Below are 19750 nucleotides of genomic sequence, written 5' to 3' on the forward strand. Positions count from 1 at the left end.
ATTTGTAAGTTCCTTTACTTGAATAAGTTTTCTTTTCCTTTGACAACTTTTTTATTATTGAGGGCAGTAATACTCTTAATCACTGTCCACTTTAGGGACAGGTTTTAACTCTGGCTCACAGTTAAATCCAGAGTTGTCCAACATCCAACTTACAAAGTGCTAAATGATCAGGCCCCGTCATATCTTAAAGACCTCACATTATCTCATATCCCAATAGAGCACTTTGCTCTCTGAGTGCAGGCCTGCTTGTGGTTCCTAGAGTTTCCAAAAGTAGAATGGAAGGCAGAGCCTTCACGCTCCTCTCCTGATGCTTCTTGCTTATCTGGTAGCAGCTGAAGACGTTAAAGTCATTCAGCCTGTTGACTGCTATGAAAGACATGGCATGCTAATATTATTGCCATCAGATGTCCAAGGGCGGGGAAATGCCCTAATCATTTCCTCCCGAGTGCCCCTGAAAGAGGACCAGTGTTGGGGGGGGACTGCAGGCCGACTGGGTGGGGTGTTCAAACCCCGCCTGATGGGCTGTTTGGGGGGAAGGCAGGGAACAGTATGCATCCGGATCGGACTGTGATGGTACAGGATGTGTGTGCTTAACTCCATTGAACTAAACTAAGTAGGGAAGAAAGCCTTTAATTCCGACAATAAGCCGCTTCATTCAGCAGCGCGGCCCAGACGCGCAGCTCTGCGGAGTAGAAATTACGCACGGAGGGGCTGTTCTGTGGCAGCAGTTTAGGTGTTGAAATCAGTTCAATAAACCTCTGGAATGTCGTTTAGTAAAATATTTTCACGCTCTCCGTCTCGAGTCAACCGACAAACCACACCCCCTTCGGCTCTTGATAACGAGATAATTCGAGATAATTTGTCCCCAGGCTGAATGTGCGTAGAAGTATTTTGAACAGGAAACTCTCTCTCTCTCTCTCTCTCCCTCTCTCTCTGAGGGTGAGCATGTGTACGTGTGTGTGCGCAGTGTGTGTGTGAGAGAAAGGAGAGAGGAATACCCAGCTGGTCCCACAAGCCCTATAATACCAAGCACAACATGCTTTACCTTCAATGAAAGCTGAGACTGAGGGACGGTTGACTGCTGGACCTGAAATCAGCTTAGAGTCGGAGAGGCGCAGTTTTTCTCCTTCTGCTTTCTCACACCTCATCCTGCGCGCCGGAACCTTTTTATCATTATTATTTTTATCTTTTTACTGACTTAATTTACTGACTCAAACACATTTAGACCTGCAACTTATCAAAAGTAGAGACAACTTGGATAACGCATCTTCCTCTCTTGTTGTGACCGGTGTCAAAGGTGATGGTGTCATTTTCTTGCAGAGGACTCAGGTGATGGTATGTGTTTCTGGAGATAGGGGCCACTTTCGGAAACGTGTTAGTTTTTCCACAGCTGTTATTTTTTCGTTTGCTACGTTTCCTTTGCCTCGAACATGGCACTCTACTCTCGATTTGTGATCGTGCTGCTTTACGGATGGAGTTATTTGTGTGTTGGATTGTGCGCGATGCTGAAAACGGACAATATCCCCGAGAGACGAAAGGTGGATTTTACGCATTCGGTGGATAAAAAATACGCGACAAAAGAGGACCGGGATGCGCTTTTACAGGATACGATGACGGAGCACATGCAGATGCTTTACGCGAAGTACAACAGCGCTGGATTTCCCTTCAAGGACGGCAACACTGTTCGTAGTTTCAAAGCGCATTGGGGTATGTATCAAATGTTTTATGTATATTAAGAACACCGACTTCTACCAGCATAGAAGTCAGTGACCGGCATGCCTTTTTAATGTTATGTGATGTTTCCATTATGCCTCACTCAGCTTGAATCACCTGCATAATAAAAATGCAAATCGGCACATTTTTTCCATCTATAGATGAAAAACTTAAAGTAGAAAGAACATCTATAATATTGAGTAAGTCTTAATTAATAGAGAATAATGTAAAATTCGTTAAGACCGATGCCGTTCATGTGTGCGGAGCTGAAAAAGAAATACACCTGTTGATCCAGTAATGGAAATGTGAACAACCTGTTACGCATTCCTTTTGCCAGTAAGAGTAAAAGATTCGCATCAGATGGTGGCATGCAATTTAACATAGCTTGGCCGCACAACTGTTCACACCTTCAGATTTTACTGTCAGATAGTCTTGATAAATTTTCTCTTGAGCCAGCATCTGGCAGCTGCCCAGACTGCCTGAGCTGTAGCAGAGTTTGAGTTTCCACTGCAGCGAGCGCTAATGTCTGGAGCTTTTTTCCTCTTCTTCTTCTTCAGGTTCATTTATAGTAACTTTAATCCAATAAACCCTCAAGTGTTTACATTTCGCTGTGTTATTATCACTCGGACCATCGGGCGACCAGTTGCCACTTAGGGTTAAACTTTGTTAGATTACACTGCCTCCTGTCGCCCGGCTGCTGTATGGTATAGCATTAAAGGGCAGGTTCACCCAAATCACAAACATATTTCACGATTGATCCTCAGAAGAATTTGGCCATGCAGGAGTTTTTGGTTTTCGCTTGAAATTTCTGCTTTTATCCCAAAGCAGTGAAGATAAGTGGGAGTTTCTGCTATGTTGCTGCAAGCAATGACATGTTTAAAAGGTTAAAGAAACCTTCTAAAGTACTAGTCTGTTCTTTCTTTACAGTGACAATTTTCTTTTTGATTGAAGCAATCCTCAAAATGAAAGCCTGTTGAAACTGTTCCATGGGTGAATTATCCTGTGTCCTGCCGATCTTTAAAAATATTTTGTAATTAATGATTTTTTAAATACGTTTTTTAAAATCCCAAAATAATTCTATTGCATTAGGGTGAACAACTGTTTCATGACCTGAGCAAAAAAAAATGCACAACATAAGCCCGATGATGAAAACGCTGGACTAAAAAAAGGAAATACAAACATATAAATTATTATTACTAGCAGTAAAGTTTAGGAAAGGCCATGATCAGTTTTTGAAATGATGTGAACTGTGTTGCACTCTGTTCATGATATTACTCATTATATGCACAGGTACTATAAACAAGAAACAGCTGCAGATTTTCAACCTCACCTCCCTCACCAAATCAGAAGACATCCTGTCAGCTACTCTTCATTATTACATTGGAGACCTTCAGAACAGCACCCAGGGCTGCTCCAGGTCCAAAAGCTGCGCTCGCCATGGTCCCAGGAGGCACAGCCACATCCACATGGTCATCTGGAGCTTTGCATCTGTGGATAACAAGATGAGGACTCTCGGACATTTTCGGATCAATGTGTCCACCCTCTACAGGGATTTCATATCTTGGCAGTGGAAGGACATAACTCGTGTGGTCAACCAGGCCAAACACCACGATGAGCTGCTTATTGGGATTGAAGTGGCTTCACAAGGTTCCCAGCCGTGGAAGAAGCTCCTGTCAGACCGCTCACCCTACATCCTGGTCTATGCCAATGACTCTGCCATTTCAGAGCCTGAAAGTGTGGTAGCCACTCTCCAGAGGCCCCACTCAGTGAGAGGTGAGGGCTCCATTTCACATGGCTTCCATAAACTGGGACTACAAGAGCAAAACGACACCGAAGGACAGCCGCAGGCCAGACACAGGCGCTCAGTGAATGTTCTCCTACCTTTGCAAAATAATGAACTTCCTGGTCCCGAGTATCCATATGAGACGACCGGCTGGGACGAGACAACTCCCTACGAACCATTTGAAAACAAACAGGCACGCCGGCCGCGTAAAAAGACACGCAAGAATCAGCGGCATAAGATGCCCTTGCTACAGTTTGATGAGCAGACGATTAAAAAGGCGCGAAAGAAGCAGTGGAACGAGCCCAGGAACTGTGCTCGGAGATACCTGAAAGTTGACTTTGCCGACATTGGATGGAGCGAATGGATTATATCGCCCAAGTCGTTTGATGCCTACTATTGCTCAGGGTCCTGCCAGTTCCCCATGCCAAAGGTGAGATTCAAAGCCCGGTAGTACCACACTATAGTGCTTTTAGGCAGTACTAAAGGTGCCAAAGCAAAAATTAGTGGGTTAGAGAAGGTAAAGCTCAGTACGGTGGCAATTATAGTATTTCTACCAATTAGCTATATGAAGAGGGAAAGCTGATCTTTGGTAGACTTCGTCATTATAGATGGGTCACTTGTGAGAGCTGGTTAAAGATGGAATTTTTCTTTTTAAAGTGATCACAGCCTAAAATGGTAGCACTAATTCAATACTCTCTAGATAATACATCTGGAAACCTGTTTCTGTTTTTTCACAACTGAAGATTATTAATTCTATAAATAACCAAAAACCAATGGTTTTTTTGTAAAATTTAGTTTTTGTTCTGTTTTGATATTAATAGTGCAGATAAAAGTTTTATGAAAGTAGTTTAGGCAACTTACAGGTGATCCGCAGGAGCTTATCTTTATATCCTCTACATGGGCAAAGAACCAAAGGATGGCCCGAGCCAATAAAGTATGGCCATTAAAGATGGTGAATAATCTGCTAGCTGATTAAATTGGAGAAAACAAATCAGACAAACTGCTACGTCTAAAAGTACAAAAAACAGTGATAGCACATTTATTTCTGTCTGTAATGGAAAATTGTGATAGCTTAGCAAAGCAACATAGTTCTGCAGTATATAGATATTTAAAAAATTAGTAGTTATACATTTTGTGTCAGAGTAAACTGACATGTAACCATGGACGCCGGGTGTCATTCAGTATCGGCCAATGCTAGGCTGTACTGCTAGCCAGACTGCTAATTAACTGAACTTCCTGTCTCTACAGTTCACAGATTTTAAGCAACACAGTTTAAAATCTATTTTCATTATGAAAAGAATGGGATTAACAAATGTCTCTTTAACATATCTACAATAAATATATGGCTAATGCCTAACCTCATCCGTTATACTGTCTCAGTTTTGAATGTTTGTAAGTGTTGGTCACCTGGGCTATTTTTTTTCTCATTTAAACAACTGGCAATTTTCTAATATTTAAGAGCCACTAAAAACCAATCTCTCACTGCAATCTTATCATATTTTAAATACTGCAGAAATATGCGTGGTATTTTGCCCTAGATTCACGTGCTGTGTGAGGTTAACGTTAGCAATGCTAGCACCAGCAGCCCATCTTTGCAACTTTATCATTTGCAAGTCTCAGAGTGAATTTACTAATGGTTCTGAAAGGATGATGTCTATTTAGTTGCTTTAATGAAAAGCAAATAATTTGTCTATCCAAGCAGAATTTGTGGTGCTGGTTAGCAAAGGAAAGAACATTTAACCATCTCCGTACTTGCAGAAATCCTTAATGGCCTCCGCTCTGGCTACCTGACAATAGTGAAGCCCATTAGGTGGTCGTCCCCATACTTTTAACCTAAAGTTAAATCCAGTAGCTTCTGTTTTTTCTACAGTAACTTTTTTGAAAACCATTTCTTTACATGGTGATTATTAATGATTCCTTATGACGCAGTCCTAAATGACAGTCATGCCTGCATAAGCAAATGATAAGAATAGTTGAAAGTTAGAGCCATCAGTTTCTATACCAGCCGTGTGCATTATTGGCTTGGCTTGGCGACCCCTGTAAGAATTGTTTGGCTCTATAACTAAAGACTGCAGACATAAGTCTTTAAACACTTTTTTTTTTTTTTTTGCAGTATGGTATACATTATGTAAATAGGACGGGCTACATTCAGATAGCAGTCTCTTTACTGCTTTGCATTAACTTAACATGGGTAAAATCAACCTCAGAGGTCCCTGCTATCTTTCTGTTTTATATAACAGGCAACAGTGGCAAGCCTTATGTCATTGGCTTTAATCTTCAACAGCAGGGTTAAAGTAGTTACAGTAGTTGTGCAGATAGTTCTTCATGCTTTTATCTTCAGATTGTATCTTAGTCTTTGTCTTTAAAGATGTACATCAGGTGTAAATCTAGATTTAGCCCAAGCAGTCCTACTATATTAAACCTGCAGTAATAGTGAAGCTACAGATGATGTCATCTAAGATGCTTAGTAAGAAAACCGGCGTCCTCATAAACAGCTGGTTGACCTCCTCATCAAAATTCAATAAAAACTTTATTACCTAAAACAAACCAACAAGTATCTTGAAGGAAGTATCTACAGAGGATAAAGTTAAGCCTTTACACAGAAGATGGAAATAAGTGAGAGACACAAAAAAACATCTGCCTGATGTTAAACATCAACTTCCCGTTTAGCTCGTGGCACCGGTGATAAGATAACCACGCAGGTATTTTAAACATGGCCGGAATGCACGAGCTACATCCACTTAATTCATTAAGTCGGAGTCACAGGTCTTTGTAGTTGGAGGTAATTAGTCCCAGAAGTAGAGCCTAGGGCTTTTAAGGCGGCCGCCTCCCTCTCCTGCAGCTTTTCTGCTCAGCCTGTGCAGAAAACGTTGTGTCTCGTTTGTCAGGTTGAAGTTTTAGAAGCTTCTAAATAGCCATGATTAAAGGGTGCACTTTTTTTTTCTGTGGAGTGGTGTGGGAAGACTTCTATCGCTTACTGGTTCCTGTTGAGAATGAAGCAGCTGTGCAGGTGAACTGCTGGGCGTGTAGAACTTAAATTCAGACCCACAGACCCTTCGGCCAATGCTGCATGCTAGTTGCACTGAATAATATTGCTATGCCCTTGACAAATAAGATTATATATGATCTTAAATGGCAAATAGGAAAAATACATGTGCAGAACTTCAGCAACAAGTAAAGTTTGATATTGTTGAATTGGTTATAAATTTGGGGACATTTTGAATGTCTTTTTTCCGCTTTCAAATATGTTCGGTAGAAGGAAAAATAAATGTATGTGTGAATATTTGCTATCACTCTGGGTTTCTGTGACTCTGGAAAACAAGACCCAGCTTGTTAGAAACATGTTCTGTTGGCTCATCAAAAGTTCAGAACTGTTTAACTTTTACTTTAAAATGACATTTATTTGCTCTTTTTTTAAGGCTCTGAAGCCATCTAACCATGCCACCATCCAGAGCATAGTGCGGGCGGTGGGCGTCGTCCCAGGCATCCCCGAGCCGTGCTGTGTCCCCGAGAAAATGTCTTCCCTCAGCATCCTTTTCTTTGACGAGGACAAGAATGTGGTGCTGAAAGTCTACCCCAACATGACAGTAGATTCCTGCGCCTGTAGATAGTTTCTTTTTCCTCCCAGGCCTCATCGCACACACCTCGTGTCATAAAGAGAAGTAAAAAAACAAACAAACAAAAAACCCCACATACAGCCATAAAGACGGTCTCTTCTCCTGTTCCTGTAGTCATACACTCACTCAGATACAAATATCAAGTGAATACAACTTCCCTTTTGCACTGGAGGAGAGCACCGCCTGTTGTTCCAGGTGACGATGTGACTGTCAGTGGGAAGAAATGGATCACGTGAGTTATCCTAGTAAAAGTTGTATTTTAAACGTATTTATCATCGCTGCTCAGTTATCAGTTGGGTGACAGCAGGGTGGATGCGATCATAAACCCACTATCAAGGCAAACAAACACCAGCTGAGGCATAAAAGAGACAAAAACTGAAGGAAAATATTCACTTTTCAGGAAAAACCAAAAAGATCTTCATTTCAGCTGGTGCCCGTGGGAGGGTGGTTGTACTCATCTTTCTCTCCTTCATAGCTTGAAGTTGTCACTTCCAGGTCACCTCTGCTCGCATTTGCATGGTTTTTGTTACTATGTGTAAGTATTTATGTCTGTACTATCACTGTGTTATTCACCATACGAGAATTTATTGTATCATTTTTTGGCTTGGCTGCTATAAAGGGTTATATTAGATTCCAAAGCCAGAATTGTGACGTAGACTTTTAGGTTGCTTTACATATTTATGTTTAACTCTGTTGTTGTACAGAACCAACATTTTTTTAGAGTTTATTATAGGTGGAAGAGTAAGCTACATTTATGTGGTCTCCTCATTAACAGGGACATTCTGAGGCATGTTTTGCTTCATCAAGAAAATGAAAAAGCTTTATGAGTAAACCTCGTAGGTGAGGCCAGATTAACTTGTTAGCATGAGGCCAGAATTGCAAAAATTAATGCTCAGTGAGAGGCAGCTGAAGGAGAAATATATTTTTGACGTACTCTTCTGTTAGAAACTGATGGAAAGTGTTGTGTGAGGTCTCGGAGGTGGAGGTGGATAAAATTTCTGAAAAAGTAATTTGGCTGCCTTTAAAACCCAGCAGAAGATGGATTTTTGCAGGGGTGCAACTTCTGCTGGAACTTTTTTCTTCTCTGCGACGCTCCGCTTCAAATTCAGTTACGTTCTGATCCGTTTCATGAAAACACCAGTATTACTGAGGACCAGAAACATGTGGGGCTCCGCTGTAGGCATTTGGGGTGAAGCGCTTTAGGACGGGCTGACAGCTTTAAGCCATTCATTCGTACAAATTGGTAGATGGCTTAAAATAAATGAACACTCCAACTAACACAGCCCTATCAGGTCAAAATAAACTTTTTTCAGTGTTAAATTGAGCACAATTTGCAGTAAACTGCCTGCTACCAAACTTAGCAAATTAAGTTTTTATGATTCATTTAAATACTCTCCTCCCAAAATTTTATTCTCACAGGAAAAAATACATATGCAAGTTTTTCTTTTTTACCTGTTTCCCCCCAAAAAACCTCTTGAAGGTATAGAATATTGAAAGGTACCACTACTCTGACTTTTACATGGATTTCAGTTTCACCTTTGTGCTGTTTTTCAGCTTCAGGAAAAACTGAAAAGTGGTACTTGGTGCAAGCTACTAACATCAGCTGGGTACAGTGGCGGCAGTAGAAAAAATGAGATGAAACAAAAACAAGCTGTGCATTATTATGTCCTTTCTGTTATTCACGTTTTGAGCAGTATGAGCAATATGACCGTCATTATTATTACTGTGTATTATTCTACAGAGTGGGTTTTACATAAATCATTAGAGGGTGTGTTATTTGAGTCAGATCAGCTACAAACAACAGGCACACCTGGAGGAGCAGTTAACATGTCGTAACCTTGCCTTGAGTTGTGCGTTATTGTCACAGTTCATAAAACCAAATATTTATTCAGAGCAAACAGACGTAATTATAGCAGCGTTTTTTTCTATACACTTGTACATTGCCTTTGTATATAGCTCACTCTACTACAATGATGCGTCTTTGAGATAGAAGTGCCTTTTTGAATGGGTGGATTTCTGCTTCACAAAAAGTTTGAGTTGATTCATCGTGAAGCTCAAGTCAAAGCAAGCAGCTGAGTATTTTTCTTATGGTACAAAATAGGCTCCAGAGTGAACATAGCGCGTATTCTTTTGTGGAATTTATTCTCAAATGTATTTCAAACCATTTTGATAATCCAGAGACATTTATTTTGTGTCAATACCCGAGGGCAGATTGTATAACTTTCTATATTTTGTACTGACACGTTTTACAGTTTGTGCTTCCTCGTTTTGTGCCGACACAACTTTTAGAAATGCATGTTATAGAATGAAGTGGCTTCCTCCGTTCGTGCCAGTCCAACTTGGCAGATGTGACGACTGCTGACGCGTCACTTTTTGGATCCTTGCTTTTTCTGCATTTGTGACTCAACTTTCTGAGTATGAATCGGTGCAGTCATATACAGCGCAGCGCATCGACCTTTACTTCACTGTTTCATCTTCTCGTGTAAATGTTGTGCTGTAGGTTAAACAAAGAAATGCCTGTACAATAAGCTTCATAAAATATATTTGTATATGGAAAAGGCCTTTAACATGCATCTATTTATTTTCTCTATGTTGCATATCTTGTAAAGGTGTGGTCTGGGAAAGGGGGGGCCGAAGCTCAGAAATGTCAATGGTCTTTATATCTGCAATGGACATTTGTCACTACTGACTAAAAGTGTGGTGAACTGTTTAAAGGTCTCCCTCCTCTGAGCTCGGACCCTCCTTCCAAAGCATTCAAAGAAATGAATAAAAGTATGCAAGAACAAAATCTATCAAGACTTTTATTGTATTTATTTTTTGTCAACCTTTGGTTATGAAATGCTGTATCCCATTTTAAAACAAAACAAAAGAAAAATACTTAAAGTTCATGTATTTTCTCCCTCTGTACCTCCTGAAAATAACACAAAATCCGTTTCTGAGGTACAAGGTACAAGTACCAAAATTCAAAGGTATATCTGTATGTACAGGGATGCTTGTGTGCTCCCTTTATTAGATTTACTTTTTTTTCATATACAGTGTATATATATTTTTAGGATCGCGTCAGACAAAGGCAGGTATAGATACAGTGTAGCACATTATGTGTGCTGATTAGCAATCCAGTTAAGTTCAATCACTTTATCTTCAACCATTTTAAAGTGTTAAAGTCAGCTATTTAGCTGCCTCCCCACATATCTGTTATTACACTATAAAATTTGATTAAGAACTTTCGAACATATTCGTAAAATGTAAAAGCTTTGCCTGATTTATATTTGGCCAATCGCATAAGGTCATCTTCTCAGTCATCTTCCAGCATGGCTGCTATTTTTAGATCCCTCCCCGGATGTCCAGTTCTGACAAATTTCACTGTCCGTGCTGCGATTTCTCACCAACCTCAGACTTCTGCTTCCAGCTGACCCAGATTTTGTATCTCGCACTGTCACGGCTGATGAGAGCTGGGTCTGCAGGTACAGCTTAGCAGGTTTTTAGCTGTCCAGTTTGAGTGCAAAGTACACTTGACAGATTTGCTTTTCTGAAAGGTTGAAGCACACCCACTGAAAGGTTGAGGAATCACCATTTTGACGCAGTGGAATAAATCCAGCACATATCAGAGGTACAAGTACATAATGGGACTTCCTCTGAGAGAATAGCAGCCATGCTGAAAATGGTCCAAAGTTGCACAACAAGGCGACTCAAACTGGGCAACGTTTCTTTTTTTTATTGACCCGTTCTCATAACTTTATGATCACACCCCGTGGGCTTGCTGGCCTAAACTGTACGAAGGTAAATATGTAGCAACGTGTGAGAGCTTGTAGATGTAACACAAGAGTGTGAAACATTTCTGATTACAATGCAAGACATCATGAGTCATTTAAATGAACCAACAACTTCCACTCTCACACACAGACCACTAGCTTCATTTGTCAGAGAGGGCTCAGCTGACTGCCATTAACCAAAATGCCTCTGCTTTTACCATCAGATCTGCCTCTGCAGTAATGACAGTAGAATTTGTGAATTCAATGTCTAAATCCACCTCCGGTTTTCCATTGCAGCAACAAGTTGGCCACTCTAGGGCAGCCCACATCTTTGAGTGTGATCCAACCACAGGTAAGACCTCTTTTAGGGCTGTTGAAAGGAAAAGGAAATATCTGTTGTGGACTAGAACCTCCAGATCAGCCCAAAGGAAATTGGAGTTAATGCCACTTTACTAATAAAATGTTCACAATGAAAAAGTTCAAATGTTAAACCGATCTGTTTGAAGGGATTGTGTAAATGCAGTTAAAAAATCCCACAACTCTGTCCTGAAACAGCACTGCTATTCCAAACTCACACATACATTCACCAATCAGAGGACACATTTACAATATACATGATATTTACAAATTCACTCACCCGTTTTTTTAAGGTTTATATAAAGGAGCAAGTAGGTTAGATTGTATAAACTGTGTATTTCGGATGCTTGTGCTTTATATTATTGAGTATATACACAGAGACGTGGTACCTCAAATGTTTAAAATGGAAAACACAGCATTTTAAACCCCAGGTTCCTCAGAATCACCTCACAGTAAACCCTAAACATATTCTGCTCACTTCGGCCTCTGCTGTTCCTCCTCACATCATCAACGGCTCAGAACGACCAAACATGTCTCCGGCTCAGGAAGCCCACCGCAAGACGCTCACACTTTATGATTCAAGTGGAGAGAAGGCGTTCCTGTCTTTGTTTGTCATCTGTGGCAAAAGTGAAGAGGCTGTGAGGATAACACAGTTGGCACAAGGAGCTACAGATGCTTCATAGATGTTTCTGTTGGGGTACATATCCAGCGTGTGTTGGTTTTCAACGCAAATTCCCTTTAGCTGTTAGAAATAAAGGCCGCATCAATGTTTCTGAAGTAAAAAAGCAATTAGGGAATTCAAAATAATAATAGTATGACGTATGGCAAAGAATGCTGATTAAACTCTTGGTCCCTCCAAAGCAATCGGTTATGAAGCTCGATGACACCAGCCGAGTATTTCTGGACCATCCATAAAATGTACCGTGCCTGAGGGCAAACTTAAAAAAGCTTAAGCTGTACCCAATAACTTCAGGAAATCTAAAACTACAAACACGACAGTGAATCTTTTCTGTAATTTCTGCATTTCTGTAGTTACTCTAATGTGATGTTAGTACAACAAATTGTGTTTTTACTGTTTTTTGTGGGCATTACCAACTGGAAAGCTACCCTGAAATGTCCACATTGCCACTGGGAGATGTTTTTAAGAATATAGTGCACGTTCAGGACTGGTTAAAGTGCAGGTTCCCTTTCACCAGCTCTAAAATAACTCACAGGGTTACTGTGCTTTACAGAGGGGCTCAAACTTCCACAAGGGGACAGTTACATGGAGGAGTTTATCCTCCAGTCACAGTGCTGGCTGTTATCGCTTCCCATGTGTTTATATCGCCCTATTGCATGGGATCAACTCTCCTGTAGTTTTGATTAGTTTCCTGCCCCTCCCTGAGGCTGGTTCTGCTTCTCTACCTGTTAGATAGGAGAGCTTCCTCTTCGCCAGGTACTTGTTCAAAGGGGATCATGTGATCTTTGAGGTTCTCTCCGTAATACTGTAGGATCTTTAGCTTATAATGTAATGAGTCTTGAGATGACAACTGTTGTGAACCGGGCCTATATAAATAAAAATAAACATTTTAATTGAATATGGGGTGGAGGTGTTTATCCAGCACACCACCCTGGTGCAGCACATATCAGCAGCAGATTATAGAGAAGCTCATTAATGTTTATAATAGCGTTATTATTGACTCCTAGTGTATCCCAATACCCGGTTCCAGGGTGACGGCTTCATAACGAGCTGTTTAACTCTGCAGTGAGCCAATTAAGCCATTTGTGTGGCATTTTTGTTACTGAGTGTCTACGGCTGTACGAGGTGTTGAACTGATAATATGGCTTGTGACTCCCAGTTGCTGATGAGTGTACGTCTTATAGAAGGTATAGAAAGAATTTTATCCTACTGTGATGCTAACCTTACTTATTCTAACTATGGGAACCTAATGTTATATTCCACAGTAATACCACAAATTGAGCTAGTTCATTCTGTGCAGCCACAGTAGCCCTGAGTGTCCTCTTAGCCCACTAACATTAGCCAGCTAAGGAGTGTTAACTTACCTGACTTAATGTGATTCAACACAAATATTACAAATATTTCTTTTTTTGTTGCATAACGGGGCTACATCTGAAGTTTTGTCTGGGTTAACAATTAATACATTAATCCTGTATGTCAAGCTAGGCAGCTTCATGCTAATTAATGTGACACTGAGCACCATTAACCAGAACCTTCTGTTTTGTTGGTATTAAAAAAATCCCTTCTGGTAATGTTCTTAATCTGCATCTGCAAATGTCTTGGTGGTGGCCCAACTCCTCTGAGGTAAAAGCTTGTGCATTTCACATCCAGTTTTGTTCGAATGTTGAATGCTGACACGGCTGTTGGAGCAGCTTAAAACTGTTCTGAATCGCTTCGATTTTTCTCGACATCTTTGTCAAAAATAGTGTGAAACAGAGAGTAAAAGAAAAGTCAAGCAGCAAACCTTTACACCTTTGAAGGCTTCCATTCAAATGTGCACATATTGTATGGAGATGCAGGAGAATCTGTGACAATCATAAAGCTGCTAAACCATGGCTGAGGTGATGTAAAGTCACCTGTAAGTCCACTTTTCCTGTTATATTTTAGTTGTTAATGTGTGCAGTGGAAGGAAAATGTTGGAAAGATGGAGGAGAAGTCCTCAGAAGTCCATGTCCCAACCAGACAGCTCATCAGGAGGACTGTCATCATCTGGAGGGTAGCTGTCGAAGTAACTGTGATCTGTTGGTCCTGTAAGCTATGGAGCAAAGGAAGGAAGAGGAGAGAGAGATTGTTAGCATAAACATTGAGTCGGTCTGAAATCAAATAGTAACCACTGATGGGGCAACAAAATTCAACATGGCATTTTTAAGGGTAATACAAATTCCCTTTGGGGTTGTGTCAGGAGGGGCAGCCGGAATAAAACTTAAATCTTGCTGTGGTGACCCCTCGTGATAAATCACTACACATGAGCGGGGGACACTGGTTTCCTTTTCCAATGTGGAACAGTATAAAGTGTGCAGGAGGCAGAAAGCATGATGGCCACGTCTTGCTGGGAATTCACCTGACAGTTACCTCCTTTATCCTTATTAAGTCAATTTTTCCACAACAGGAACTATAAGACATTGGTGTGCGTTCATAATACACACGTAAGGGTAAGAAGGAAGAAATGCCTGCTGTGGGATAGGCATTTCTGTGCTGGAAGAAACCTCCTCGGGTTCTACACTGACTGGTTAAAGTCAGATAAGCAACTACAGTAACATTTTTGGGAAAATCAAGCAATCAGCACATGCTAGATTAAGAAAAGCAGAACAAATGGAAACTGGATGAAAAATAAATCTGAACTCCATCAAAGTTCCTGAGAGATTTTACAGAGACAGGAGGAGGCTGGAAGAAAGAGCTAGAAGTGAACTAAAGATTGGGAGCGGTGTTGGTGTAAATGAAGTGGTGAATCTGACAAATATAAAATTGCTCTGGGAGCTGCCTCATCTTGTCTGCTGTAGCTGCTTTTATCTTTTGTCCCGGCCTTCACACTGATGTGCAGCTCAGACAACAAAAGGAGAGACGGAGACAGCCGAAGTGACGTCTGGACGCTTCACTTTTAAAAAGTCCCACGATCATTATTTCAGCTGGCTAATTTGCCTACAGGTCTCCTGCACACTTTAAACAGCAAACAGATATTTTGTTCTGAAAGTTTAATCACGCTTCAGTCATGACGTGGAACTACAAGTTTTAGTTTGATCACAGCTTACTTCTCTTTTCAGTGGCGATGGTAACGTCCTTGCCTTCAGCCCCTCCCAGTTGAAGCCATTAAACCACCTTCAGATACATTAGAGAAAACACACATCTGTAAGTGTATTTATCTTCTCACATTTAAATATATGAGTTTGACTCTGTCAGAACAAACGCAAAGTAGGAAACGTCCCAATTTAAAGTTTGAACAGTGATTCGAGTGGTTGTTAAATGTCACTTGTTCTGGATCAAGAACTCTTTCTGTACATTTTACTTGTACTTTGACTTCTATTCCTGGCTCAGTATGGAAAATGAGAACTAGGTCAGCATCACGTTTAAGAACAACATATTAATCCCTGCATGATATGATTTATGACACTAATATATAGTTTCCTGTAATGGGGTAGCCTCATGCTGTCTTCGTAAAGGAAAAAAGGAGTAAAACAAGAATGTGGCAAGTTCAATCATTTGATAAGCCGTGACGATGTTTGCATCCCACTGCTCTTGCACACTGTTCAGTGATTATCTAATTGTAAAGGCTATAAACCACAAGCTTTCATCCATAATGTTCAATCAGTGCTAATTTGTGGAACTAATCTTCCCGCTGAGATCCACAACAAATGAGTCAGTTCCTACTTACCTGTGCTTCTTAATATCAGTTATTCCATTTTTGAGATTACCCAGTCGCTCTGAGGGGTTCCGCCTATAAAACAGATCAAAGTCAGGAAATTAACTCTTCACCAAATTACTGTGTTAGTTCCAAGAAGGTTGGGTTATGTTTTCCTGCTCTGTTGTTCAGAGCTTGAAGAAAACTGTTTAATGTACCTGGGTATCAGTTATACTGAGCACATCAGCCATCATCAGACTCTGAAAATCTGAATCGAGGATTTTGTGTCTACTTAAGCTTTAGGTATGTCGGCCTGCACATGTGAGTGTGTACCTGCATAGCTTGCGTATGAGGTCCTCCGGTCTCTTTGTTATCTTCTTCGGGAAGTCCATCTTCTCAATGCCTCTCAAGATGAAAGTGTACGTCATCATCTGGTCAATTCCTGAGAACGGAGGACTGTGGAGTGAAGAAAAAATTGGCAGATATTCAGCAAGCTTTTAGCAGTACGTCGTGTAAAAATGACTGCAGGTCAGTGGGCAGAGTGAAGTGGATGAGTGAAAGGATGATTATACGGCATTTAACTCCCACAAAGCCTTGCTGCAGATTGGAATCACAGAAGAACGCGTGCTCTAACCTGCCGGTAAGAAGCTCAAACACCAGGATGCCCAAAGACCAGAAGTCCACACTGAAGTTGTGGCCTTTGTTGAGGATGATCTCCGGTGCCACATACTCTGGAGTGCCACAGAAGGTCCAAGTCTTCTGGCCACATCTGATCTTCTTGGCAAAACCAAAGTCGACCTGGAAAAGGAGAGTTTAGTCTTTAAAGGGATGTTTACTGTCAGCCTGTCAGCATACAAGTATACAGTAATATTGAAACTTTTAAAAGTCCTCTGGGGAGCCTTTAAGGCTTTTCCACAAAAATACCTTACATTAAAAGCCTTACTCTTTAAGAAACCACTGTGCTGCTTATGTCTGCTTAGATGTCATAAAACATCCTGACATCTAAGCAGTTTTATCAGACACATGAAAAAGAAACCAATCAACAAAAAATGTGTTATGTGACATGAATTTCTCCCTAATTCATTGTTTTCTTATCCATTCTACTTACTGTATCCATAACTAGCTTGTCATAGCATTTGTTCACTGCCCTGCTGGGTCAGCAGACGTGGTGTTCATGTGTAATGAAGCTATAATGTTGTGACACTGTCAAAGTTTGACTTGCTTTCAGTAAATGTGCCAGCAAGCACTTAAACTGTAGTTACAGTGCTCCCCCCCCCCCCCCCCCCCCCCCCCCCCCTTCTTTTGGTAGCCCTTTTAATTGCTTACTACCAAACTATTTAAACTATACTTAATACTGCATGCACTTGTGCACGTTATTAAGACATCGGCCAGAAGTCGAATCCAGGACCTTGCTAACCCTTGTGCTACCATGCTACCATACTTATATTAGTGAATAATTCACCGTATGTCACTAATACATGACGTACTCGGCAGAACACTAAACTTGTGACTCAAGCCACAAACCCTAAAAGCACCTGTGAGTCACAGATCAGGGCACAGTATAGCTCACAGCACCCGCAGAGCAGAGGAATTAGCTGCATCAAATTGCACAGCATTTAAATGGATGACGCAGAACGTGGGTGGAGAAAAAAACAAAGCAAAACGCTTAGACAGACCTGCCAAATGTCAGGCACACACACAGGTGTGACCAAAGGAAATGTTTAGTTGTGCCTGACAGACTTTTTTGGTCACAATTAAGACCAAAACGGTTGCACCCTGGAGTCTGGAAACACACATTTTGATTCAGCCTGATGACTCCAAACTATAAGAAATGCACTGGTCATCAAAGCGAGAGGAACATGCTGACAAGTGTTGTTCTTTCATGCTTCTGAGACAAAATGCGTTTAGTTTCTGGAACTAATCTCACCAGTTTGATGTATCCTTCAGAATCCAGAATGAGGTTCTCAGGCTTCAGGTCTCTGTAGAGGACACCTTTCCGGTGGAGGTACTCGAAAGCCTCCGTGACACAGCCCACGCAGAATTTAGCAGCAGGTTCATCAAAGCTGCCCCTGAAGACCAAAACCCAAACATCCTATTAAAACCTTTTGCAGCTTTCGTGACAGTGGCTCCAGACAGTGGTTGGCATCTCCTACCTGTCCCTGAGCAGACTCCAGACCTCTCCACCCAGACAGGCCTCCAGCAGCATGTACACATATTTGTTATCCTTGAATGTGCGATACAGTCTGGAGAAAATGAAACACGAACAAGTTCAGCTTTAAATACAACAAATGCCATTTTATCATCATTTGAGATCAGCATTAGTCTTTTTATTCCTTTTATTTATTTATACAGTTTACGCAGTTTCATTTAAATACCAGTTTAAGCTGGAACTTAAACCAGCTTAAAGTTGCCTCGAGAAATGTTATATTTTAACATAAAGAACCCAACAATATTTGTGACTGAAGACAACCAGACATGTGCAGCTGGTGAAAGAACCATCAGGGGCAGACAACTGCTAAGACTCTCAGGTCTAAAAAATTTGCGCACATTTAACCAAATCATTTTCTGATTTATAATTAGAGTACCATCTGGAAACTCTAGTATTTATTCTATTTTGACTCCACTGATATTTTGGTTTTTAAACATGTCATATTTGCTCAATCAACCATGAAAGTTGAATGAAAATGGCAACAATTTTATATTAAAAAGTATTCTTTATGCTATATTTACAACAGTATTGTTAAATTCAAATATCACATTCAAAATAATCAGTAGTTGTCATTTACAATGTGAATTTTCTTTTGTTTGTTTGTTTTAGTGTGTGGTCAACAGTGCTCTTCTCCAAGAAAGTAATCCCTTTACTGATTACTTATTTTCAAAAGTAATTAGTTACTTTATTACTTAGTTACTTTTTGAAAACATGATACACAACCCGGATAAGTAATAAAGCAATAGACCTTTCAGCCAAATTCTGTTTTTTCTGCATAATCCATCATATAAAATTTAATCAAATGAAAAAGTCTCTTTTGAAAACTTGTTTTATTAGTTTTAACTTTATGCAAAAATAAGTTTTCTTCACACACAGAGTGAACAGCGGACGCTAATGTTTTTGTCACTTTTTACAGAATCAAACAAAAAGTAATGTCAGTACTTCTAAGCTTTAAACTCTGCATGGTCGTACTCTCTCCCGCACTCCTTATTATCCGTTGTTGATCTGCACACGTCTGTTGCTGCCATGGATGTCGCACGCGCTTAACGTCATTGTCACGAGACACTCTCACAAACAAAATCACGATTTAGTAACGCAGTAACGCAGCGTGCTTACGGGAAAGTAACAGTAATCTAATTAATTGTTTTGCAATACTAATCCCTTACTTGAAAAAAGTATTACAGTAACGCATCTCTGGTACTCAAATATTGGATTTTGCAGGAGTGCTGGACTTTTCATATTTTAACTTGCTGATACTTGATACTGCCTTGATTTCAACGTAGGGAAAATCAGGTGGGTCAACGGCCCATTTTTCAAAAAAATTATATCTTGAAAACTGTTTGATAAATGATGCTAAAATTGCACAACAATCATTATATATGTTTAGACTTTGTAACATAAAATTGACGGTCTAGCAGAAGGCTGCTAGATTACCCATGAAAAGCAACAAAAATACAAAATATATGATAAACAGGAAGCAGGGCACCTAAATTATTAAATTTCGCCCGAGCTGTAATTATCACATAAATGAATTAATTCTTGCTTAATATATGAAGTAATGTTTTCAGATTTTAGTGTAAATAGGAACCTAGATCGACATCCATGATTCAACATTAAGCTTAAAGGCTCTTAAAACTGCAGCGTGGATGTCAACCACTCCACCACAATGCCACCGTACGTAGCCTTAAGTCTTACATCACCTGACGTCGGTCTTGAAAACAGATTAGGAATAAAATAGGTACATAGAGTGTATGAAGAGGAGGTTAGCTGGATGAGCGTTACAGAAGGTGAAGAATGGCTTTAATATCAGAGTCTGTTCCACTGCATACGGTGAAATCGGATCATCGTAATCTCACAAAAGACAAAGAAAAGCTCCTGTTGCAATATTTCATAAGAAATAACCACATTTTCTTAGCAGACATCTCAATATCCCCTGCTATTCTACCCCACTGAGAAGATGTAATCTGCTCAGGTCCCCGACGGTG

General features: G+C 40.4%; 2 protein-coding genes across 3 annotated transcripts in view; one reads left to right on the forward strand and one right to left on the reverse strand.

Moving 5' to 3' along the window:
* The first annotated feature begins 1347 nt into the window (after positions 1–1347).
* bmp3 (bone morphogenetic protein 3) lies at positions 1348–7107 on the forward strand. Its single transcript, XM_063490261.1, has 3 exons — positions 1348–1707; positions 3004–3926; positions 6916–7107. Exons 1-3 carry the CDS (start codon positions 1431–1433, stop codon positions 7105–7107), a joined length of 1392 nt encoding a protein of 463 aa, XP_063346331.1. The 5' UTR covers positions 1348–1430.
* Positions 7108–8582: 1475 nt separating this feature from the next.
* prkg2 (protein kinase cGMP-dependent 2) overlaps positions 8583–19750 on the reverse strand; it is a 38286-nt gene continuing 27118 nt past the window's right edge. For both annotated transcript variants that reach the window (XM_063489308.1, XM_063489307.1), the window contains exons 13-19: positions 17710–17799; positions 17484–17625; positions 16191–16354; positions 15890–16012; positions 15590–15652; positions 14970–15036; positions 8583–13975 (exon numbers count right to left, since the gene is read on the reverse strand). In XM_063489308.1, the coding sequence (XP_063345378.1) occupies positions 13880–13975; positions 14970–15036; positions 15590–15652; positions 15890–16012; positions 16191–16354; positions 17484–17625; positions 17710–17799 (745 nt within the window). In that variant the 3' untranslated portion in view covers positions 8583–13879. The remainder of the gene's footprint in view (positions 13976–14969; positions 15037–15589; positions 15653–15889; positions 16013–16190; positions 16355–17483; positions 17626–17709; positions 17800–19750) is intronic.

The sequence above is a fragment of the Pelmatolapia mariae genome, linkage group LG12 (genome assembly GCF_036321145.2).
Source record: "Pelmatolapia mariae isolate MD_Pm_ZW linkage group LG12, Pm_UMD_F_2, whole genome shotgun sequence".
Classification (NCBI taxonomy): Eukaryota; Metazoa; Chordata; class Actinopteri; order Cichliformes; family Cichlidae; genus Pelmatolapia; species Pelmatolapia mariae.